The sequence below is a fragment of the Oncorhynchus nerka genome, linkage group LG5 (assembly GCF_034236695.1).
Source record: "Oncorhynchus nerka isolate Pitt River linkage group LG5, Oner_Uvic_2.0, whole genome shotgun sequence".
Classification (NCBI taxonomy): domain Eukaryota; kingdom Metazoa; phylum Chordata; class Actinopteri; order Salmoniformes; family Salmonidae; genus Oncorhynchus; species Oncorhynchus nerka.
In genome coordinates this window covers 39,888,150-39,912,710 of record NC_088400.1, presented here as the reverse complement: position 1 = coordinate 39,912,710, position 24,561 = coordinate 39,888,150, and the positions used below count along the sequence as shown (strand labels likewise).

At 44.6% G+C, this 24,561-nt stretch overlaps 1 protein-coding gene and 1 long non-coding RNA gene across 4 annotated transcripts; one reads left to right on the top strand and one right to left on the bottom strand.

Moving 5' to 3' along the window:
• Positions 1-114: 114 nt before the first annotated feature.
• LOC135571797 (uncharacterized) lies at positions 115-6,676 on the bottom strand. Its single transcript, XR_010463952.1, has 2 exons — positions 5,606-6,676; positions 115-917 (listed from the first exon to the last, which is right to left on the bottom strand). It is a non-coding gene; the product is annotated as an uncharacterized LOC135571797 (long non-coding RNA).
• A 4,406-nt stretch (positions 6,677-11,082) lies between these two features.
• On the top strand, positions 11,083-18,904 carry LOC115129483 (zinc-binding protein A33-like). 3 transcript variants are annotated; one of them, XR_010463951.1, is made up of 7 exons: positions 11,083-11,710; positions 12,408-12,503; positions 13,341-13,574; positions 13,854-13,876; positions 14,901-15,016; positions 15,244-16,866; positions 17,626-18,904. XR_010463951.1 is itself a non-coding variant. In XM_029659874.2 (6 exons), the coding sequence occupies exons 1-6, from the start codon at positions 11,198-11,200 to the stop codon at positions 15,807-15,809; spliced, it is 1,548 nt and encodes a 515-aa protein (XP_029515734.1). In that variant the 5' UTR covers positions 11,083-11,197; the 3' UTR covers positions 15,810-18,904. The 3 variants fall into 3 exon arrangements, 1 of the variants encoding a protein (XP_029515734.1); XR_010463950.1 differs by having other exon boundaries at positions 15,244-17,373; XM_029659874.2 differs by having other exon boundaries at positions 15,244-18,904.
• The last annotated feature ends 5,657 nt before the right edge of the window (positions 18,905-24,561 follow it).

Genomic DNA, 24,561 nt, shown 5'->3' with positions numbered 1-24,561 from the left:
GATCAACCCGAGGTAACCTCGTCTGTGATTTGCATTTATCAGTGACCTTGACACAGAAGCTGCATGTGAACAAAGGTGTCATTTGTATTTCGAGAAGATTCCGTTCACAGCTGAGACGCTCTGTTGTTTTTTAATACATGCGGTTATAATACTTAAAACATTTTTTCAATCTGCTTTAATCTTTGGGTAATTATTCAACGCATGTCCTCCATTTTCACGAGACATGATATTCTCTAGCAACCATTTAAGCAGGTTAGTGTTCAGTAGGTGTGTGTGTGTGTACTGTAACTGGGGAGGAAACGCTAGCATTTTATTTTTCACCGACTGGACAGACCATAATTATCTTACTAACATACCTGCTCATCGACATTGGGTGTGAAACTGGCTGATGTGGATGCTGTAGAATATTCCCCTACGGTGTCCAGGGCCAACCGCCTCACATCGTACCCCCGAACAGATGCATTTGACTGGGGGTCCACCGGTCCAATCTCCACTCTGAGGGTCGTTCCGACCCACAGCGGAATATGATGGAAAGTAGAGTCTCTGGCAGGGAGACTACATTTTTCGGAGGGGCAGCAGTAGGCAGACCACCCGGTTAGCCATCCAGCACTCAGAGAGGTATGGCAGTGTCACCACATACGCCGGCCCCATGCAGTAATCACCCATCCGGGCCCTAATCTCAACCTCCAGCTGAGCCCAGGGGCCTAGAGTTTGAGGCTGCCCGCTGAGGGACCACGTTGCTGAGGGTGAAGGTGGTCCTCTGGGCCTTAGTGGTGCAGGCTGGGGTTGGGGTGGCTGTTAGTATAGGAGGAGCTGGTGTAGTCCTGGAGCACCACCTGGCTCTCCACCACGTTCTGGTCCACAGGGCCATGTCGTGGGAAACAATGCATCTCTGGACTGGTACTGGAGAACTCCAACTTAGAACACGCAGAGAGGGAACACTGAGATTAAAACCAACACAGAGAGAAAGATGGTTCAACTTACATTTCAACTTGTTTTAACAGTGTAATAACATTCTACCACTGGAGTTTACTCTGAGCTGTTGGGTATAAGAATATCATTTAGAAAAATAAGAACAAACACAGGCCTAAGCTTCAATAATGATCCAGTCTTTTTATTCCTGGAAATCACGAGGTAGTGGTTTGAGTTTAAAGTGGAATTGACAGCGTTTTAACTACTTTGCAGATATGACACAAACAGGAAATCATAATATTAGTCAAAAATATCAAATTCAGTTTATGCTTAAACAATTTTAAAAATAGGTTTTTACTTGTCACATATCAGTTTGCAAACAATGTAAAAAATAATATATCATTGAGTTGTTAAAGCTGCATACAAACATGGTCTCTTTTTTGTTTTCTTGAGTAAGGCATCTCTAAAATGCAGGTGTTTCAGCCTAGCTCAGTGCTTTCTGTGGTGGTGGGGCAAGCCAGCAGAAACTACGGAGGGTTACGCTGTGATTGGCTCAGTGTTCTGTCACTCACAGGGACACCACGTCACCGCCAAGTCTAAGGGTAGACTTAGACAATTCAATCCCCTTGGGTGCTGCCATAGAGTTACATAAGAAGTGCCCAAAAATCACTGACATCATAATGATTCAACCCCCCACCATAAATCCACAGAATGCCAGAGTTTGATGACAACATTTGCCCACGAAGGACAGCTGCGCCACCTTCCTGTTCAAGGGAGCACAGCACAAGGTGAGTCCAAAAAGTATTGTATACAGCTGCAGCATAAAGGATGTAATATGCCAGGGAGATATGTATACTGTAGCTCAGAAAGTAATACTAAGTGTATGTTGTGTAGTAAGCTGTTAGTAGCCCATGTGCCTGTCCCTAATAATTTGGTCTATTTTCACCTCTGAATTTCACTACTGTTCTGACTTAGTGCTGCACATGTAGCCTATAACCTGTTTTTGAGAAATGTAATCATTGAATATTGTAAGAACTTTCATTGTTTTCTTATATGCCCCCTTTATTTATCCTACGGTTCTGACTTGGTGTACAGGGAGAACACTGTATGAATGGCCATGTTCTGAATAAAGTCGCTGTGCATTTCAAAAGTGCTGAACATATAGTTATATTGACTGCATCCATCCTAGCTCGCTCATTAATGTCTTAATCGAAATTACGGATTGCCTCTTATACGCTTGTCATCCCCTCATGCCATAGTTTGTACATCTCAATTGTCAGTAGAAACCACATTTGTTTAAACAAGTCAGCCATATCAGATGTTTTTTAAAGGCAGTAAATGAGGCTGAATGAATTGTTTCGCTGCCAGACAAGGCTCCGCTGATAGCCAGATGTAGCAGAGGTAAGGTGTTGGGACAGCTTTATGTAGGCCCTAACATTTTGTGGGCGTCGTTTGTCACCGTTATAGTGCAAATAATGTAGTGTAGTGTTGTGGCTTTGCTGGCATGCGTCCCACTTTTTTTTTTTGCCCCACCAAGATTTACATGCTAAAATCGCCACTGATATCACAGCTGGCCTTAGGGATGCAGTTTCAGTTTCAATGACTCAATATTTTTTACAAAAATGGCCGACTTTAACTAAGGCTGGGGATGTCAATACAATCAAACTAGCAATAGCAATTGTGAGGATTTATGTCTATGCTCTATAACCTACTACTATATCACGTAAGATTGAATTGTTTGAACAGCAGTTGTGTGTGTGTGTGTGTGTGTGTGTGTGTGTGTGTGTGTGTGTGTCAAGAACTGAGCAACATGCTGAGACTGCTGCATGTTGCAAAACTGTAGATAACAGCCCAGCAGATGCTTTGTCCTTGTGTTTGTATGTGACAATATTGAGCACATGGTGTGACTTGCTGTATTACAAAGTTGTGGTTAATCAGGTATAGGGAGGGGTGGTCATCACGAGGTTTAACTGAGATGGAAAAATACTGAACAACACAATAGCAGGAACTGAGCAACTGTTATAACTAGGGGGTGATACCAGAACAGTAAGAATCTATACATCGACAGAGGGAGGACTCCAAGAAGCGCCAAGAGGCGGGGACCAGCCTGAGCGCCTGCGATAGGCTGAGCAAGTCTAAACCACGCTCAGCCCCTACTGTGATAGGCCAACAGACGGGTTGGAACTATGTCTATCACAGTATAAGAACAGCTGTTTACGTACATCCTGTCAGTTCCCTGTTCTGCCCTGCGTGGTATTACAGTGAGCCCATATATACGAAAGTTGCATTTGCCATTTATTGCTTAGCTAATAAAAGTACATAGAGTACAATCAGTGACTCAGTGTTATAACTTGTTCTGATACCAGATTCGAATTGACGCAACCCTAACGCAATGATCACAAGTCAGTTGTAACACGGCTAATAGGTTAGCACACGCGTCAAATACAAGGCACGCGGGCCAAATAGGACACACAAGCGAGTATAAATTTGTCTACCTGTTGATTCATCTACTGCGCTCTCGCATCAGTAAATTCAACTTCAATTGCACCGCTTTCGTGTGTCCGGTTTACAGCAAGCAGCAGAGGGAATGTGTACAGACACATGCCACAGTCCTAACTAGCCTACTAAAAATATTGCAGTCTGGCTTCGGTTTTTAAAGTTTGACAATAAATAACCAAAAAACAAAACCTGCAACAAAGCACCATGCAAAGGAAAAACATGTAGGCCTATTACAGCAACATTTGAGCAGTAGCTGAGGCTGGCTACTCAACGACAATACATTTTGAGTGCACCATACTGCAATGCTGCATTCAACCATGCAGTGCAAAACAATTGAAAAATCATGTTTTAAGTTTCAATCTTTCAATTTTTGCCTAAAATGACATACCCAAATCTAACTGCCTGTAGCTCAGGACCTGAAACAAGGATATGCATATTCTTGATACCATTTGAAAGGAAACACTTTGAGGTTTAATAATGTAGGAGAATATAACACATTAGATCTGGTAAAAGATAATCCAAAGAAAGAAACGTGTTTTTTGTGTTTTTTTGTACTATCTTTGAAATGCAAGAGAAAGGCCATAATGTATTATTCCAGCCCATGCGTAATTTAGATTGCATTTCTGTTCAATATTTTGTATCAAGACTGCTCAAATGTGCCTAATTGGTTTATTAATGCATTTTCAAGTTCATAACTGTGTACTCTCCTCAAACAATAGCATGTTATTATTTCACTGTAATAACTAATGTAAATTGGACAGTGCAGTTAGGTCTTCCTGTCTGGGTTGGCGCCCCCCCTTGGGTTGTGCCGTGGCGGAGATCTTTGTGGGCTATACTCGGCCTTGTCTCAGGATGGTAAGTTGGTGGTTGAAGATATCCCTCTAGTGGTGTGGGGGCTGTGCTTTGGCAAAGTGGTTGGGGTTATATCCTGCCTGTTTGGCCCTGTCCGGGGGTATCATCGGATGGGGCCACAGTGTATTCTGACCCCTTCTGTCTCAGCCTCCAGTATTTATGCTGCAGTAGTTTATGTGTCGGGGTGCTAGGGTCAGTCTGTTATATCTAGAGTATTTCTCCTGTGTTATCCGTTGTCCTGTGTGAAATTAAGTATGCTCTCTCTAATTCTCTCTTTCTTTCTCTCTCTCGGAGGACCTGAGCCTTATGACCATGCCTCAGGACTACCTGGCATGATGACTCCTTGCTGTCCCCAGTCCACCTGGCCGTGCTGCGGCTCCAGTTTCAACTGTTCTGCCTGCGGCTATGGATCTTTGACCTGTTTACCGGACGTGCTACCTGTCCCAGACCTGCTGTTTTCAACTCTAGAGACAGCAGGAGAGGTGGAGATACTCTCAATGGTCGGCTATGGAAAGCCAACTGACATTTACTCCTGAGGTGCTGACTTGTTGCACCCTCGACAACTACTGCTAAATGACTTAAATGTTAAATGTTAATTATTATTTGACCATGCTGGTCATTTATGAACATTTGAACATCTTGTCCATGTTCTGTTATAATCTCCACCCGGCACAGCCAGAAGAGGACTGGCCACCCCTCATAGCCTGGTTCCTCTCTAGGTTTCTTCCTAGGTTTTGGCCTTTCTAGGGAGTTTTTCCTAGCCCACCGTGCTTCTACACCTGCATTGCTTGCTGTTTGGGGTTTTAGGCTGGGTTTCTGTACAGCACTTTGAGGTATCAGCTGATCTAAGAAGGGCTATATAAATACATTTGATTTGATTTGATGATTAACAAGAATTTAAGCTTTCTGACAATATCAGATATGTCTATGTCCTGGGAAATGTTCTTGTTACTTACAACCCCATGCTAATCACATTAGCCTGCATTAGCTCAACCGTACTGCGGGGGACACACTGATCGCGTAGAGGTTAATTCCCAAACATACTATTCTTGGAGTGGATATGAACAGGTTTTAATCAAATGTCATGTTGCTAAAACGCTGTCATTTCCACTTTAAAAGGGGAAAAAGAAACAGAATATTTCCCAGATGACATAATAATGACATTACTTTGTTTGAATTGCTTTGGGTGAGAGAAGTCACACTGCTTAAGCACTTTTCTAAGAACTGCTGGCTTCACACAAACACACCACAAATAAAGTTTTTTTTCTTGAATCGAGTAGAATCAAATGGAATTGACCCTAAATGTAATACACAGTTACACACGGACAGACAGTATACTCACCTGTGGTTCACACATCCACTTGTCTCTGGGCCGTTTGCCTCCGCCAGGGGTAAGTAGGAGGAGCAGAGGGGAGCACGGCTCTGGCGTTGGTACAGCCTGGCAAAATGCTACTGGTTCCTGTAGCACTGGCAGATGGGCTGGTACCCCTCTCCCCCTACGGCTTTTGGGGGAGTCTTCATGTAGAAGAACCAGAGGCAGGGGGTGTAGTCACCCACCTCCCCCAGAGTAGACCTCCAAGACTGGCTAGAAGCTAGGGCAGAGCCCCTCTCTACTTTTGGAGAAATGATTTGCCTTCTGTAAGTTTAAGAAACATTGACTTTAGCCTTGTAATTCCATTTCCAAAAACCCACATATCTTGGAGATAATTTATAATGTCTCTCCCTCATGAGGGGGGAGGATAAGGAAAGTTCACAGAAGCAACAAGTAATGCTAGACCTATCAATTAGTTATAGTGATTTTAAAGATTGTTTAAAGTTATTAAGTGATTAAAACTCGTAATTCTGTTACCAAATCGGTAACGTAATTACTGAAAAATCTTTAACGTAATTACTGCAATTGAATTGGCTACAATGGGAAATACTGGCATACTGTTATGTTCAGCTCATAACTGTTTTCTTTCTCTTTCCATCCTCTGGTAGTCAAAGCAAGACTGTGAAAACAGTCTGGACAACACACCCCTCTTTCTCTCTCTATCTCTCTGCCGCTCTCTCTCTTTTCTCTCTCTGCCGCTCTCTCTCTCTCTCTTCTCTCTCTCTCTCCAGTTAATGTCACGTCTCCCGGCTCTTAATGACTCCTACCATGACACCTACCACCTACCCTCTTTCCATTTACTGTAACAAGTTTCCTCGCCCACTGAGCACCTACCGACACCGGACGTCCACGAAGGTTGAAAAGTAGTTTTCATTTGGTCAGTCCACCCTGGTAGGACCAAATCTGAACCAATCATAGACGTCTATGTTTCACAAGATTGGACAGCACAGTAAAGAACAGTACTGTCAAATAGAGTACAGTACTGTAAACTAGAGTTCAGTAAAGCACACGAGTGCAGTATAATTAAGCAATACGGTCCGAGGGGGTGTGGTATACAGTGCATTTGGAAAGTATTCAGACCCCTTGACTTTTTCCACATTTTGTTACGTTACAGCCTTTATTGTAAAATGTATGAAATACTTTTTTCCCTCATCAATCTATACACAATACCCCATAATTGACATTTTTGCAAATGTACAAAACATGTAAAACACATTTAATATCACATTTTCATAAGTATTCAGACACTTTACCCAGCACTTTGTTGAAGCACCTTTGGAAGCGATTACAGCCTTGAGTCTTCTTGGGTATCACGCTACAAGCTTGGCACACCTCTATTTGGGGAGTTTCTCCCATTCTTCTCTGCACATCCTCTCAAGCTCTGCCAGGTTGGATGTGGAGCGTTGCTACACAGCTATTTTCAGGTCTCTCCAGAGATGGTCGATCGTGTTCAAGTCCGGGCTCTGGCTGGGCCACTCAAGGACATTGAGACTTGTCCCGAAGCCTGGACCTCTGGCAGAGTGACCATCGGGTTCGTGGTCACCGCCCTGCTCCCCTGATTGCTCAGTTTGGCCATGCGGCCAGCTGTTGGAAGAGTCTTAGTGGTTCCAAACTTCTTCCATTTAAGAATGATGGAGGGCACTGTGTTTTTGGGGACCTTCAATGCTGCAGAAATGTTTTGGTACCCTTCCCCAGATCTGTGCCTCGACACAATCCTGTCTCAGAGCTCTACGGACAATTCCTTCGACTGTGGGACCTTACATAGTCAGATGTGTGCCTTTCCAAATCATGTCCAATCAATTGAATTTACCACAGGTGGACTCCAATCAAGTGGTAGAAACATCTCAAGTATGATCAATGGAAACAGGATGCACCTGAGCAAAATGTTGAGTCTCATAGCAAAGGGTCTGAATACTTATGTAAAGAAGGTATTTCTGTTTTTAATGTTTAATACATTTGCAAACCTTTCTTAAAACCTGTTTTCGCTTTGTCATTATGGGAAATTGCATGTAGATTGATGAGTACAATTTATTTCATCCAATTTAGAATAAGCCTGTAACGTAACGAAAAGGGGAAGGGGTCTGAATACTTTCGAATGCACTGTATGGCCAATATATCATGGCTAAGGGCTGTTCTTAGGCACGATGCAACACAAAGTTCCTGGACACAGTCCTTATTGCCCATATACCACAAACCCCCGAGGTGCCTTGTTGCTATTATAAACTGGTTACCAACGTAATTAGAACAGTCAAAATAAACGTTTTGTCATACCCGTGGTGTACCACGACTGTCAGTCAATCAACATTCAGGGCTCAAACCACCCAGTTTATAATGTACTGGATTGTACTATACTGTACTGAACATATCTACTTTACTGTACTGTACTGAACTTCACTCTACTGTGATGTCCAAACTCGTGAAACATAGACGTCTACGATTGGTTCAGATTGGGTCCGGTCCGGACCAACCAAAGTGGTCTTGTTTGTGGGCGGAGCTCATTCAAATAATAGCCAGTGTGTAGAATAATACCCAAATATGCAAATAAGGATTATTGCATATTTCTACCTTTTTGTAGTTATTCAGGATACACCACCATGAACAGAATGATATTCTTATCCATAATTGTGCCTTTCTAGTGTAGTACAGATCAGGGACCAATGATGTTACTCCGTTTCCATAATTCCATTACCGGATGTAAATCCATTTCACCTACTGTAGTTCAATAACCAAAGGTCGTTTTTTTTTCCTTCAAACTCAAGGTGTCATATCATAGCTGACACTGAGGACTGACTGGGGGACGAGCACTGCCCAGAAGCTGACCATAGGATAACCCAAAATGTGACAGATAACAGGTTTAATTTGGAGACCCATAGGTATTTCCCCGTTCCCCCTTGGTGGAATGGAAGCTGCTGACTTCCAACTGATTGATTGGTTAAAGGTCCAATGCAGACGTTTTTATCTCAATATCAAATCATTTCTGGGTAACAATGAAGTACTTTACTGTGATTGTTTTCAATTAGAATGGTCAAAAATAAACAAAAATTGCTTCTTAGTTGAGAGCGATTTCTCAAGCAAGAATTCAGCTAGGACTGTCGGGGAGTGGTCTGAGTGGGGAGGGGGAAACTGAAAAACAGCTGTTTAAGTCGCTCTGGATAAGAGCGTCTGCTAAATGACTTAAATGTAAATGTAAATTGCCAGAGAGGTTTGGAGGTCTATTAACTAATTTACCACCTGGTGATGGCACCAGGCAGGTCACAACTCCCACCAAAACAGGCTGAAATTTCAGGTGCTTTTACTCTAAAAGGGCATTATCATCATTTTAACAATTTCACAGTATTATTCCAACCTCATAGTGTGAAAATATACACTGAGTATACAAAACATGAAGAATACATGCTCTTTCCATGACATAGACTGTCCAGGGGAATCCAGGTGAAAGTCATGATCCTTATTGATGTCACTTGTTAAAATCCACAGTTTCCTGTGTGTATCAAGAATGGTTCACCACCCAACAGACATCCAGCCAACTTGACACAATGGTGGGAAGCACTGCAACATGGGCCAGCATCCCTGTGGAAGGCTTTCAACACCTTCCAGAGTCCATGCCCTGACGAATTGAGAGTGTTCTGATGGCAAAAAAAAGTGGGAGGGGGGGTGCAGCTCAATATTTGGAAGGTGTTCCTAATGTTTGGTATACTCAGTGTATATAAAACACGGGAAAAGCACGTTTTTGACTGCACTGGGCCTTTAAGTTTAAAGCCTTTAATCAGAGTGCTGGCTCATGTTCGAGCCTCACATTTTCAAGGCAATGTTCTGGAACGTTTTAAACCCTGGTTTAAAGCCTTGTCACAGACCCCTCTAACACACTTACATTACATTATTACAGTTGGGCCTACACTACATTTATGCAGCTCCTATAACATTATGGCGCCACCCATCCCTCAAATACAACTTCATTCAAATTCAAGCACACACATTTGATTTCACCTATCCAGTCCTTTTAGATTTCAAACCAAATCAAATGTTATTTGTCACATGTGCCGAATTACAACAGGTGTAAACCTTACAGTGAAATGCTTACTTACAAGCCCTTAACCAACAATGCAGTTTTAAGAAAAATAAGTGTTAAACTATTTAAATAAAATAGAAGGAAATAAAAAAATAAAAAAATAAAGATTAAAAAGCAACAATAAAATAACAGTAGAGGCTATATACAGGGGGTACCAGTAGAGTCAAAGTGCAGTGGCACCGGTTAGTTGAGGTAATATGTACATGTAGGTAGAGGTAAAGTGACTATGCATAGATAATAAACAGTGCTTCAGGGGGTGCATAAAAGTAGGAGCCAGGAACCTAAATGGAACTGAGCCAGAGCAATACCTGGTTCTCTACGCCTCTGCCCACGGGGCTCTGTGGACATGTAGATGCAATGTTCCAGAACACTGCCTTGAAAAGGTGAGGCTCGTACATACTGCCCCAACAGATCCAGGACAACGCAATCGCGCACACGGCCCTATCCCACCTGGACAAGAGGAATACCTATGTAATAATGCTTTTCATCGACTACAGCTCAGCATTCAACACCATAGTGGCCTCCAATCTCATCACTAAGCCCTGGGTCTGAACTCCCTCCCTGTGCAACTGGGTCTTAGACTTCCCCTTCCTGTACTCCCTGTTGACCCATGACTGCGTGGCCATGCACGTCTCCAACTCAATCATCATGTTTGCCGACCAAGTGGTAGGCCTGATTACCAGCAATGGCAAGACCGCCTACAGAAAGGAGGTGACAGACCTGGTGGGGGTGACAGACCTGGTGGAGAGGTGCCAGACCTGGTGGAGAGGTGCCAGGAAAATAACCTCTCCTTCAACGTCAACGAAACAAAGGTGCTGGTCGTGGACTACTGGAGACAGCAGAGGGAGCACGCCCCCGACTCCCATCCACATCGACGGAGCCGCAGTGGAGAGGGTCAAAAGCTTCAAGTTCCCCAGCGTGCACATCACCGAGGACCTGAAATGGTCCCTTCACACTGACAGCATGGCGAGGAAGGCTGCAGCAGCACCTCTTTAACCTCAGGAGGCTGAGGAAATTAGGCTTGGCCCCCGAAGACCCTCACAAACTTCAACAGATGCAGCATCGAGAGCATCCTGCCCGGTGTCAACGGTACAGGCTGGTGGCAGTGCATCCCTTCGTGGCTACAGGGGGGTGTACCTCATAAACTGAGTATAAATGTATTTATATTCCGGACTCTGACATTGCTCATTCTGATATATCTTCCTTTATTTTGGATTATGTGTGTGTTGTTATTGTATTGATAGATGTTTCTGCATTGTTGGATCTCGAAACAAGCATTTCGCTGCACACGCAAAACTGTGTACACGACCAATAAACGTTGATTTGATTTGCACTTCTTCACCCTCTTCCGTGAAAACAGAGGAGTCTACTGTCTCAGACAGACCGCGCCCTTGTCGCCCTCTCACATACGGAAGAGTGAACTTTTCCCGTGCTGCAGTCAGCTACTTTCTGAGCGCAACCCCTCTATCCTTTCAGTATGCAGACGGCTCGGAATGGCTACTGACGCCAGCACGCTTGAGGAGCTACATAGCGAGCTCACCTGTCCAGTGTGCCTCGAGCTCTTCCGTGAGCCGGTGATCCTCGAGTGCGGACACCACTTCTGTCGCGTGTGCATTACTCAGTGCTGGGAGGCCAAGTACGATGAACACCCGACCTGCCCGAAGTGCCGAAAGACATGCGCTCCGAAGCTGCGCCCCAACTCGCTTCTGTGTAACGTCGTGGACAGCGTGAGGAGAGCTCGAGCCATGGATGGGAAACCCGGAGACCAGGAGAGCTCACAGGAGGATACTGAAGAACGGCAACGGGGGGGCATTATGCCCAGCTCCGGGTTCAGTTTCACCGATTTCTCTCCTCGCCTCGAGTCAGACCGGTGCGAGGAGCACGAGGAGAAGTTGAAGCTATTCTGTGAGGATGATCAGCTCGCGATCTGCCTGGTGTGCGGGATGTCCCGAGACCACAAGACGCACAATGTCATCCCCATCAACGAGGCGTTCGAGAACTACAAGGTAACACTTTTAGAACTCTATTTGACTATTTATGTATCTACCTGTGTAGGTGTTTGGAATACATATAAGTTAGCCGGGTTCGTACATCATGACACAGGGACCTGACGCATTGGAATGAATAAATTGTGGCAGAATCTGTCCACAAATCTCAAACTGAGCCAAGTTCACAAAGTTACTATTCAGTCATATATTTTAAGTCTTGTAAGATAAATGTGGACCCAAGATAATTGAGTCTTTAACATGCTAGAGCGCGAGACATAAGCAGACACAAGTCAGTGTTGATGTAGCCTATACTTGGAGCTCGAGAGGAATTCGGCGTGCTGGTGTCAAGGCTTAGTTCCCAGACATATTTAACCTTTTATATTTGCTTTGGATATTTGGTGACATACCTCAGTCACCACACTGTTTTCACAAATCTTATCCATCTACATTGTAACTTTGTGTGTGGGGGGTTCATTTGGGTAACTTGTTGAAATGAAGCCAGTTAGTTGGAAAGGCCCTCTGGTCATATGAGTCACATTGAGCTTGTTGTCAGACTACAAAGGATCCAAAACAGTACATCTTAAATTGACAAGAGAGTTAGGCCTAATTCAATGAATCTCCGTATAACGGAAAACACTGTTTACCAGTTCAACTCGCATAACTTCAAGCTGTGTGTGTGTGTGTGTGACCTGTTTTTCTTCTTTCTCTTCTGCAGGACAAGCTGTCCATAGCCCTGGAGAGAGTAATGATCCAGACTGAACAGGCTTCTCTCTGTCAGGTCCAGACCAACAACAAGATCATGCTCATCAAGGTATACTGACTGACTGACTGACTGACTGACTGACTGACTGACTGACTGACTGAGTGTGTGTGTGTGTGTGTGTGTGTGTGTGTGAGGTAGATACCGAATGTGTACGATGTCGGTGGAGGCCTGCGTTGAAGATGAGCACAGCACAGACATCGGGACCCCATTAAGGAGGCATGCCCTGTGTGTCTTGCCTGTCACACACTGAAACACTTTCTCTCCTCCAATCACTTGTTCTTTCACTTCCCTCTGTCTCTCTGTGGGGAACAGGAAGTGGGTATGAGCAAGGATGTGTGTCAACGATCTAGCTACCACGTGACCGATGTGGCAAATGTTTGTGTGTGTTACTGTGTGTGTGTGTGTGTGTGTGTGTGTGTGTGTGTGTGTGTGTGTGTGTGTGTGTTGTGTGTGTGTCTATGCAGCGGAGGTGGTTAGGTGTTCATGTGACGAGTGACCGTTTCTGAGAATTGAGATTTGAATCATGGGATTTGAATCACGTGATTTGAATCACAAGATTTGAATCAATATGTGTTTATCTCCTGCCTCTGTTATCACTGAATGTGCTGTTGCCGTGTGTCTGTCTCATTGTGTTTCGTGATGTCTTTGTTTTTTTTTGCATTGTTTTATATCACTGCTGTCGCCACCTCTTGACAGCCTGTCACTGTAAGTAAGAATTTCCTCTTAATTGACTTAGTTGTATCCTTTGAAGTTGAAATCAAATGAAACAAGCTCGTGTTAACTCCCAGAGCTTACCTCCTGACTGAAGCTCAGTGGTCCAACACAGTCTCCAAAGATGGATTCCAACCCAGTCTGTAACATTTTCTCTGTCCTTCCCTACGGCAGGAGCGAGCTGGCGACATAGAGGAGCAGGTGAGTGCAGAGTTTGGACGTCTGAGGGAGTTCCTTCTCCAGGAGGAGGAGAGAGTGAAGGAGAGTCTGAGGCGGGAGAAGGAAAATAGGCTCAACCAATTGGAGGAGGTCCTCAAACACACCACAGAGCAAATCGGCCAGTTAGAGCAAACTGCCGACCAGCTCCGCGTCAAACTCCGAGAGAATGAGAACCCGGCACAACTCCGGGTGAGATGAGAGAGGAGAGGAGGGAGGAAGGGGAAAGAAAAGGAGTGGAGAGAGGGGGAAAGAGAAAGGGACTGTAATGGATATAGGAACAAAGAGAGAAAATAGATTGTAGAGGAGGAAGGGAGAGGGGTTAAGGGTGGGGGGGTAAAGAAATAGAGGGAGAGTGAAAACGAAAACAGAAAGGGTTAAAGTCAAATCCAGAATATAGTCGAGGGTTTTTGAGGAGAAGAGTGTGTGGATGTCTCAGCAGGGCCTCATCACTGTCATTCTTTCTTTCAGGGAATCAAGGATTTTATCGGAGGGTAAGTGAAAGAATCCATGGTTCTTATCTGATGCTACAGTTCATAGATCTGTGTCATATCCACATGACTTCACATGATAAAAAAAACAGTAACCCAATGTTCCTCGCACTTTTTCAACATTATTTATTCATACTGTAAGGCAGTGGTCGTCAACCGGACGATCTTCAAGGCATTCCTAGTCGATCACCAAACATTTCTGTAGAAAAGCCCACGATAAAGGCTTGCGCTCCTTTTTTTTCCTATTCGTGTTGCGCTGTTGGCGGTAGTTCCACTTGATTCAGAAGCCCTGCGCACCGGGTAGGCAAAGTGTTCCCATTTTGAACCATTTAATTGGTCTGAAAATACAAACTTGGCCTACCTGCCAGACCGGGAGATCTGTGGCTAAATTGAATACGGCTACTGCGTTGGCCAATCAGATAGCTCGCAGAACTTCCATGACCTACAGAATGTCCATGACCCCGGCCACAGCAAAGTTTGATACTAGCCTACATAAGACTCAATAACTTTTAAAACCATGACCAGGGAGAGACTGTCAAAGAATACAGCAAAGAGCTGCTGTTTTTACGAGTGAGTTCATGTCAAATAAATTATTCAGCCCTGTCACTGGTTTTATTCAACGCTATGACAACACATAAAACAACGCTTTTCCGCACTTCCACTTGCGCTGCAGCTGCAATGAGTGAGTAGCCAAGTGAAGGCCTATTGATAGCCCTGCATTGGTATTATTAGTAGCAGCTCATCTTGTCTATTTTAACATCAAGGAATATTTCACGTTCTCTGATGTTAGGAACAGCATGGATTTGTGCATGAGGCAGATGCGGAGCGACTCGAGTTTCGCCATCAGGTGGATGACGGCGTCCCCTGTTCTGGTCAGTCTCACTGGAGGAAAGGAAGGAGAGAGAGAGGCGGACCCTCTGCTGCTCTCTCCCTCCCTCCCTCCGCCGAGACTAAGGCCGTGTTCAGAACCACTGGGAACTCTGGGGAAAAAACTCTCTCTCTCTCTTCATCCGTCTCTCTCTCTCAGAGCGGAGATTATGTTTGAGCGACCCCCGGAGGTGTGTGTGGATCTGCCGGAGGGGGAGTTCCTGGGACCACTGCAGTACCGCACCTGGAGGAGGATGAGCGCTGTCCTTCAGCCAGGTACAACCACAGCAAAATGTAGTTAGACCGCACCTGACCACATATAATCCACACTAGACTCCATTAGACGACAGCGCTCACATATCTGACAACATTCCACCACAGGATCCATCTGATTGCATTCTATCAAACCTGACTGTCACACGACAGTATCCAACCACACCAATATGTTGACCGCATACAGCCTGTCCTTTCTATCGTATTCCAAATCCTCTGTCTCTTCCCAGGTGTGACAGCGGTGACTCTAAACCCAGACACCGCCTATCCCAGGCTGTGGGTGTCCACGTGCTGCACCCAGGTCAGTGTCGGGGACATCCAGCCCAACCTGCCCAACAACCCTGAGCGCTTCACACGCTACAACATTGTCCTGGGAAGCCAAGCCCTCGCCTCAGGGCAACACTACTGGGTGGTTGAGGTGGGCACCAAGACGGCCTGGGGGCTGGGGGTGGCGGCCGCCTCGGTCAACAGGAAGGATGAGATTAGCCTGTGTCCCGACGACGGCTTCTGGACCCTGGTGTTAAGAGAGGGGCGGGGAGGGAGCGAGTACGAGGCCTGCACCAACCACGAGGAGAGCCTGTTGCACCCCCCCCGACCCCCCAGGAGAGTAGGGGTGTACCTTGACTACGGGAGGGGTGTGGTGGCGTTTTACGACGCAGGGGATATGAGTCACCTGTTCACCTTCTCCGACGCCACGTTCACAGAGCCAGTGTTCCCCTACTTCAACCCCTGGCCAATCATCAAAGGGAGAAACCGTGAGCCTCTTATCATTATTAGCCCCGACCCGGAGGTATGAGAGACCCGGTAAGAACTGTTAGAGAACACTGAGAACCAAAGACAAGAAAGTGGAACAATGTAGAGAACCTGTAAGAGAAACTGCAATGTCATCATCCTATTCACTAACACTTGACTATTGTTCACGGTTTTGTCGTTTATGAACATTTCCTGTAAATATGCTTCCATGGAATATGTGGGTGTTTTGTGTTTAAAGAGAGCACATGCCAGAGGACTCTGAAGGAAGCCACATGGAAAAGTGAATTGAAAAGCACCTTAAACATGACATTCTTTCCCTTGTGTGTATATAGTAAGATAACAGTGTTTTACAGTGTATTTTACATTTTAATAGCGGAGTATATACATGGGCAAATCAGATCACGCCTCTATTCTGCTCCTCCAGGAAGCAGGAAGCACCCCTTGGTAAGGTCTGTTGGTCTGACCAATCAGAATCTATGCTTCTAGATTGTTTTGATCACGCAGACTGGAAAATGTCCCCGGTCGCCTTTGAGAATAGTATGGACGTGTACACATCGGTGACTGGCTTCATCACAATGTGCATTAAGGATGTTGTTCCCACTGTGACGATTGGAACTTATCCAAACCAAAACCGTGGATAGATGGCAGCAAATCGCACAAAACTGAAAGGCGCGAACCACCGCATTTAACCGCGACAAGGTGACTGGGAACATGGACGTGTATTAAGAGACCAGCTGTGGTTGCAATTCAACAGCTCAAACATCAGATGATAATCACAAATGACAAAGGGAAAGCCAGCCATGTCGCCGACACCGACACCCCCGCCTTCGGACAAGCGGAACACCTTCGCCCGCTTCCAGGACAACAACATCGAGCCACCGACGCAGGCCCTTGACGCTCACGGGGACCGTGTGCTCTCGTTCTCCGTGGCCGATGTGCGTAAGACATTTAAGCGTTGCCGGCCCAGACGGCATCCCAAGCCGCGTCCTCAGAGCACTGGCTGGAGTGTTTAACGGACATATTACATCTCCATATCCCAGTCTCTTGTCTCTACTCTGTTCAAGATGTCCACCCTTGTTCCTGTGCCCAAGAAAGCGAAGGTAACTGAACTAATTAAATGACTGTCGCCCCGGAGCACTCACTTCTGTCATTGTGAAATGCTTTGAGAGGCTGGGTAAGGATCATATCACCTTACCCGGCACCCTAGACCCACTACAATTCGCATACAGCCCCAACAGGTTGACGGACGACGCAATCGCCATTATACTGCATACAGCCCTGGACGAGAGAAATACCTATGTAAGAAGTGTGTTCATCGACTACAGCTCAGGCTTCAACATCATAATGCCCTCCAAGCTCATTACTAAGCTCAGGGCCCTGGGTCCCCCCCGTGCAATCGGATCCTGGACTTCCTGACGGGCCGACCCCCAGGTGCTGAAGCTAGGCAACAACACCTCCGCCCCCCCATGTTTTCTTACAATATTACTTTTTAATTTTTTAAGACTGTAAAAACGCCGGCAAATCCGCTCCAAGTGATTTTAATTCTGGAAATCTCTTCCAAAGTATTCCCACACATAATATGGAGATATATGTGACAGTATACAAATGTAAGCAAGGTTTGAAATGATTGTGTTTTAGTCCAATTCTGTTTGGGCTTCTCACGGTCAATTTGCAGTCTACAAATGATTTGTAATTATGTTGCGGCCCCCTGACCATACACTCAAGAAAAGAAATCGGCCCACAGAGCGTTCTACATGGAACCAAAATGGGTTCTCCTATAGGGACAGTTGAAGAACCCTTTTACTACACTTATTTTCTAAGAGTGTAGCAATACAATAACAATATAATATCATCCTCAGGAGGCTGAAGAAATTCAGCTTGGCCCCAAAGACCCAAGAACTTCTACAGATGCATAGTACTGTACTACCCGCAACCGCAGGGCTCTCTAGAGGGTGATGCAGACAACCCAGCACATCACCAGGGTTCACACTGCCTGCCCTCCGGGACATCTACAGTACCAGGTGTCACCAAGAAGGCCAAGAAGATCATCGAGGACCTCCGCCACCTGAGCCACAGCCTGTTCACCCCACTGCCATCTAGAAGGTGGGGACCGTACAGGTGGATTAAAGCTGGGACCGAGAGACTGGTAAACAGCTTTTATCTCCAGGCCATCAGACTGTTAAACAGTCACCATTAGCCTTAGTCACTGTTCTTGCCAGCTACCACCCGGTACTCCACCCTGCACCTTAGAGACTGCTGCCCTATGTACATAGAGTCATTCAACACTGGTCCCTTTAATAATGTTTACATACTGTTTTACCCACTTTATATGTATATACTGTATTCTAGTCATGGCTCATCCTATATAACTACTTCTGTACACACCTTTTCTATTCATATACTGTCCATACAGTCTATACACACCATTATATACAGTATAATGGTGTGTATAGACACACCAGGCCCACCCATGGCTGCTCCCCTGCCCAGTCATGTGAAATCCATAGATTAGGACCTAATGAATTTATTTTAATTGACTGATTTCCTTATATGAACTGTAACTCAGCAACATTTTTGAAATTGTTGCGTGTTGCATTTATATTTTTGTTCAGCATACATGTAAAGTGGGTTCAACAGTATGTAAATATTATTAAAGTGACCAATGTTCAATGACTCTTTGTACATAGGGCAGCCGTCTCTAAGGTGCAGGGTAGAGTACCGGATGGTAGCCAGCTAATAACAGCGTCTTAGATTCATGGCAGGGCCCTGGGCCGGAGGCTGGCTAGTGATGACTGACAACGTTGGCTAGGAGCGAGTAACAGGGTGACTGTGTCTGTCGGCGTCATCTTGTGTCATCTATAATAAAAATGTGTTGCATTACCTCCACAGTGTAGTGGTTCTACAGATCGATCGCACAAATTGCTGTTTGTGAACATGCAGATATTGAACTGTCTGGCTGCTGTTGGAACTTGACTCTGGTGCATTAAGACTGTCGTTCTCCTTCAGTCCACTGGAGGCTGTTCAAACCATGTCCACCCTACACTTCATTCTCACGCTGGTGACCACAAAGGAGAATGAGCTTTAAAAGATTAAGAGCTGCATTTAAGAATATCATTGATTAAAATCCATAATCCCTGATCAATTATTTTTTGTAGAACTAACAGGTCAGATAGGGGTTCAGATGAGAGCAGAGGGTCAAGGTGGGGCTGAGTTACTGAGAGAGCACCACCTGATCATGTGTGTCTCTGTGTGTGCTGTGTGTGTGAGCAGGAACAAGTGAGTGTGGTGTGTATTAGCGGGAAGTGTGTGTTATGTGTTAGGATTATAACCCTGACATTGTTTCAGCCTTCTATCTCTGACACTTTAAGATTGATACGCGAGGAGCTACCAGCCTATACCACAGTACGATATGAAAAAATAAGAAATCTGTTAAATACTTTTAATATTTGGTGCTGGATATGTATACGCTTGTGTATTACATAATTTACACATGTGGTATTACAAGTCTATTACTATTTTCAAACATTGCTGCACAAGGGGCGATGTGCGCAAGTTGGTGGCAGAACAAGCAGGAGTTCTTATGGATTATAATTCGATTTTATGGCTCGTTTGAATGTCATGCTTAATGTTTGTGTCATTGTAAATCAACTGCATTATACTTTAAAAAACACTTCAACTTCAATCAGCAAAATGGCTCTTTGGCAAGCTTTTGCTACAGCCTATATCAATTAGCGTTAGCATTCTAGCTTTTGCTACAGCCTATATCAATTAGCGTTAGCATTCTAGCTTTTGCTACAGCCTATGTCAATTAGCGTTAGCATTCTAGCTTTTGCTACAGCCTATATCAATTAGCGTTAGCATTCTAGCTTTTGCTACAGCCTATATCAATTAGCGTTAGCATTCTAGCTTTTGCTACAGCCTATATCAATTAGCGTTAGCATTCTAGCTAACAACTGTTGCATCCACAATAGTTATTTTGCAAAAATCACAACCGAATATAATCTTAGCGACGGTTTAAGCAAAAATCAAAACATCAATGTAAGCATATGAGAACCCTAAAAAGTTATTTTATTTAGAAGTAATAAAAACATCAATCTAGACTATGTTGAATGGGCGCAGATGGCGATGACTTTCTTTCTGCCGCAAAGAGTCGCACACATAAACTCAGGAAAAAAAATAAACGTCCTCTCACTGTCAACTGTGTTCATTTTCAGCAAACTTAACATGTGTAAATATTTGTATGAACATAACAAGATTCAACAACTGAGACATAAACTGAACAAGTTCCACAGACATGTGACTAACTGAAATTGAATAATATGTCCCTGAACAAAGGGGGTTCAAAATCAAAAGTAACAGTCAGTATCTGGTGGCCACCAGCTGCATTAAGTACTGCAGTGCATTTCCTCCTCATGGACTGCACCAGATTTTCCAGTTCTTGCTGTGAGATGTTATCCCCTCTCTAACACCAAGACACCTGCAAGTTCCCGGACATTTCTGGGGGGAATGGCCCTAGCCCTCACCCTCCGATCCAACAGGTCCCAGACGTGCTCAATGGGATTGAGATCTGGGCTCTTCGCTGGCCATGGCAGAACACTGACATTCCTGTCTTGCAGGATATCACACACAGAACGAGCAGTATGGCTGGTGGCATTGTCATGCTGGAGGGTCATGTCAGGATGAGCCTGTAGGAAAGGTACTACATGAGGGAGGAGGATGTCTTCCCTGTAACGCACAGCGTTGAGATTGCCTGCAATGACAACAAGCTCAGTCCAATGATCCTGTGACACACCGTCCCAGACCGTGACGGACCCTCCACCTCCAAATTGATCCCGCTCCAGAGTACAGGTCTCGGTGTAAATCTCATTCTTCAACGATAAACACAAATCCGACCATCACCCCTGGTGAGACAAAAACGCGACTTGTCAGTGAAGAGCACTTTTTGCCAGTCCTGTCTGGTCCAGTGACGGTGGGTTTGTGCCCATAGGAAACATTATTTCCGGTGATGTCTGGTGAGGACCTGCCTTACAACAGGCCTACAAGCCCTCAGTTCAGCCTCTCTCAGCCTATTGCAGACAGTCTGAACACTGATGGAGGGATTGTGCATTCCTGGTGTAACTCGGGCAGTTGTTGTTGCCATCCTGTACTTGTCCCGCAGGTGTGATGTTTGGATGTACCGATCCTGTGCAGGTGTTGTTACACTTGGTCTGCCACTGCGAGGACGATCAGCTGTCCGTCCTGTCTCCCTGTAGCGCGGTCTTAGGCATCTCACAGTACAGACATTGCAATTTATTGCCCTGGTCACATCTGCAGTCCTCATGCCTCCTTGCAGGATGCCTAAGGCATGTTCACACAGATGAGCAGGGACCCTGGGCATCTTTCTTTTGGTGTTTTTCAGAGTCCGTAGAAAGGCCTCTAAGTTTTCATAACTGTGACCTTAATTACCTACCGTCTGTATGCAGTTAGTGTCTTAACGACCGTTCCACATGTGCATGTTCATGAATTGTTTATGGTTCATTGAACAAGCACGGGAAACAGTGTTTAAACACTTTACAACAAAGATCTGTGAAGTTATTTCGATTTTTACGAATGATCTTTGAGAGACAGGGTCTTGAAAAGGGGACTTTTTTTTTTAGTTTATGTGCGTGACGTCAGTGTGTTGTGTACTGGAAAAGGGACTATTGTATCCTCAGAAGGGGCACTAAACTATTTTTATTGACTTAAGTCCATGTTAAGTTTACTTATCTGAAGTCTGAATCGGGCCCATCGTGAGTTCCTTGTCTATCCCTTCTTTAATTAACAAACAAATTAATTATTAAGGTTCACCTAGTTCCTCTGTCTATAGTATCTGTAATGAGATATCACTCCGAGGCTAATCTACATGCAGTAACACGAGCCTTCCGTTTTGCATGACTGTTTATCCATCCCTCACCTCCCTCTCTCCTTTCTTCCCTCCATCTCTCATTCTCTGTAAAATGAGATCTTGTCGTAGGCTTACAGGTAGATCTCTGGGATCAATGAGAGGACTTTGTTTTTTGATTGGAAGAATAAACAACCTTGGGTATCATTTCAGAGACATTTCCATTGTTTAATAAATGTCATTCAGAGCCCCCCCCCCCTTACCATAATTGATCTCTTTTCTCCCCCAGTCTGAGTTTGTGCTCCCCCCATCAATAATGAATGACTGCACAAGGGAGAAAGATAGGCTTAAAGTGATTAATGGAAACCTCATTAGGAACTGGCTAAATGTTTGGCAACGTACGCTTAGCCTTCAGCTTGCATACTATCAACTTCTCTTACAGCCGGAAAGGGGTTAATAATGGCTAAGAAAGGAGGGGTGAATGGAGGGGTCAGAGGTCAAGAAAGCAGTAGGGCCAATAAAATAGAATACTTTATAATCTGTTAGGAAATGTTCCATGCGTGATTAAGCATGCAGACACAACTAACATAAAGACATTACATGAGCCAAATACATTTAAACTCAGTTTTTCTCAATTCCTGACATTTAATCCTAGTAAAAATTCGGATCACCACACAATGTTAGGATCAACACTTTATTATAAGAATGTGAAATGTCAGAATAATAGTAGAGAGAATTATTTATTTCAGTTTTTATTTCTTTCATCACATTCCCAGTAGGTCAGAAGTTTACATACACTCAATTAGTATTTGGTAGCATTGCCTTTAAATAGTTTAACTTGGGTCAAATGTTTCGGGTAGCCTTCCACAAGCTTCCCACAATAAGTTGGGTGAATTTTGGCCCATTCCTCCTGACAGAGCTGGTGTAACTGAGTCAGGTTTGTAGGCCTCCTTGCTCGCACACGCCCAGAAATTTTGAATAGGGTTGTGGTTACGGCTTTGTGATGGCCACTCCAATACCTTGACTTTATTGTCCTTTTGCCACAACTTTGGAAGTATGCTTGGGGTCATTGTCCATTTGGAAGACCCATTTGCGACCAAGCTTTAACTTCCTGACTGATATCTTGAGATGTTGCTTAAATATATCCACATAATTTTTCTCCTCGTGATGCAATCTATTTTGTGAAGTGCACCAGTCCCTCCTGCAGCAAAGCACCCCCACAACATGATGCTGCCACCCCCGTGCTTCACGGATGGGATGGTGTTCTTCGGCTTGCAAGCCCCCCCCTTTTTCCTCCAAACATAACGATGGCCATTATGGCCAAACAGTTCTATTTTTGTTTCATCAGACCAGAGGACATTTCTCCAGAAAGTACCATCTTTGCAAGTTGCAAACCATAGTCTGGCTTTTTTTATGGCGGTTTTGGAGCAGTGGCTTCTTCCTTGCTGAGCGGCCTTTCAGGTTATGTCGGTATAGGACTCATTTTACTGTGAATACAGATACTTTTGTACCTGTTTCCTCCAGCATCTTCACAAGGTCCTTTGCTGTTGTTCTGGGATTGATTTGCACTTTTGGCACCAAAGTACGTTCATCTCTAGGAGACAGAACGCGTCTCCTTCCTGATTGGTATGACGGCTGCGTGGTCCCATGGTGTTTATACTTGCGTACTATTGTTTGTGCAGATGAACGTGGTACCTTCAGGCATTTGGAAATTGTTCCCAAGGAGGTCTACAATATTTTGTCTGAGATCTTGGCTGATTTCTTTTGATTTTCCCATGATGTCAAGCAAAGAGGCACTGAGTTTGAAGGTAGGCCTTGAAATACATCTACAGGTACACCTCCAATTGACTCAATGATTTCAATTAGCCTATCATAAGCTTCTAAAGCCATGACATAATTTTCTGGAATTTTCCAAGCTGTTTAAAGGCACAGTCAACTTGGTGTATGTAAACTTCTGACCCACTGGAATTGTGATACAGTGAATTATAAGTGAAATAATCTGTCTGTAAACAATTGTTGGAAAAATTACTTGTGTCATGCACAAAGTAGATGTCCTAACCAACTTGCCAAAACTATAGTTTGTTAACAAGAAATGTGTGGAGTGGTTGAAAAACAAGTTTTAATGACTCCAACCTAAGTGTATGTAAACTTCTAACTTCAACTGTGCATACACTTAGATGTAGGAAGTCGAACAAGCCGTATAAGGCTAGGTTGTATTTTATAGTCCTTGTTTAGTGAACTGAAACTGATTGATAGAGTGATGCTCACCATTTATCCATGAACTACTTCATTTGTGCGCCTTCACAATCGATCTACGAGGCCTAAGCCAATGGAAGCTGGTGGGAGGAGCTAAAGGAGGACGTGCTCGTTGTAATGGTTGGAATAGAATACACGGAATGGTATCAAACACTTCAAACATATGGAAACCACATGTTTGACTCCGATCCGTTCCTTCAAATTTCAGCCTTTACAATGAGCCCGTCCTCCTGTAGCTCCTCCCACCAGCCCCCCACTGGAATTGGAGTGAGAAGGATAGTTGGAGAGGAAGAGCAGAGAGGTAGTGTTATTTATAGATGCTTTTAGCGGAATTACGTATCTGTGGAGCCGTCAGACATGTCCGTGTAAGGACGAGCTTATAGTTACACTGCAGTGTCTAAAAATGAAACGGAGGCAAGCTGTGTGTGTGTGTATGTGTTTTGAAACACTATACCCTCAGTAGGCAAGCTGTGTGTGTGTGTGTGTGCGCGCGCTGAAACACTATACCCTCAGTAGCCAGGATGTGTGTGTGTGTGTGTGTGTTTAGTCATGCCTACATGATGCATTTATTCATGCATGTTCGTTTTGGATGGGGATGCCATGTCATGTTTTTATCTCCTATGCAGCAAATCATTCTGTAAATCTGTACGCAGCCCCCCTTCCCTCCTCCTCCTCCTCC

What these genes read in the sequence shown, in the direction of transcription:
- LOC115129483 (XM_029659874.2), top strand. Translation starts at nt 11,198, where the DNA reads ATGGCTACTGACGCCAGCACGCTTGAGGAGCTACATAGCGAGCTCACC. An exon ending in AGAACCCGGCACAACTCCGG is followed by an intron (nt 13,575 to 13,853) that starts GTGAGATGAGAG and finishes TCTTTCTTTCAG; the next exon opens with GGAATCAAGGATTTTATCGG. An exon ending in ATCAAGGATTTTATCGGAGG is followed by an intron (nt 13,877 to 14,900) that starts GTAAGTGAAAGA and finishes TCTCTCTCTCAG; the next exon opens with AGCGGAGATTATGTTTGAGC.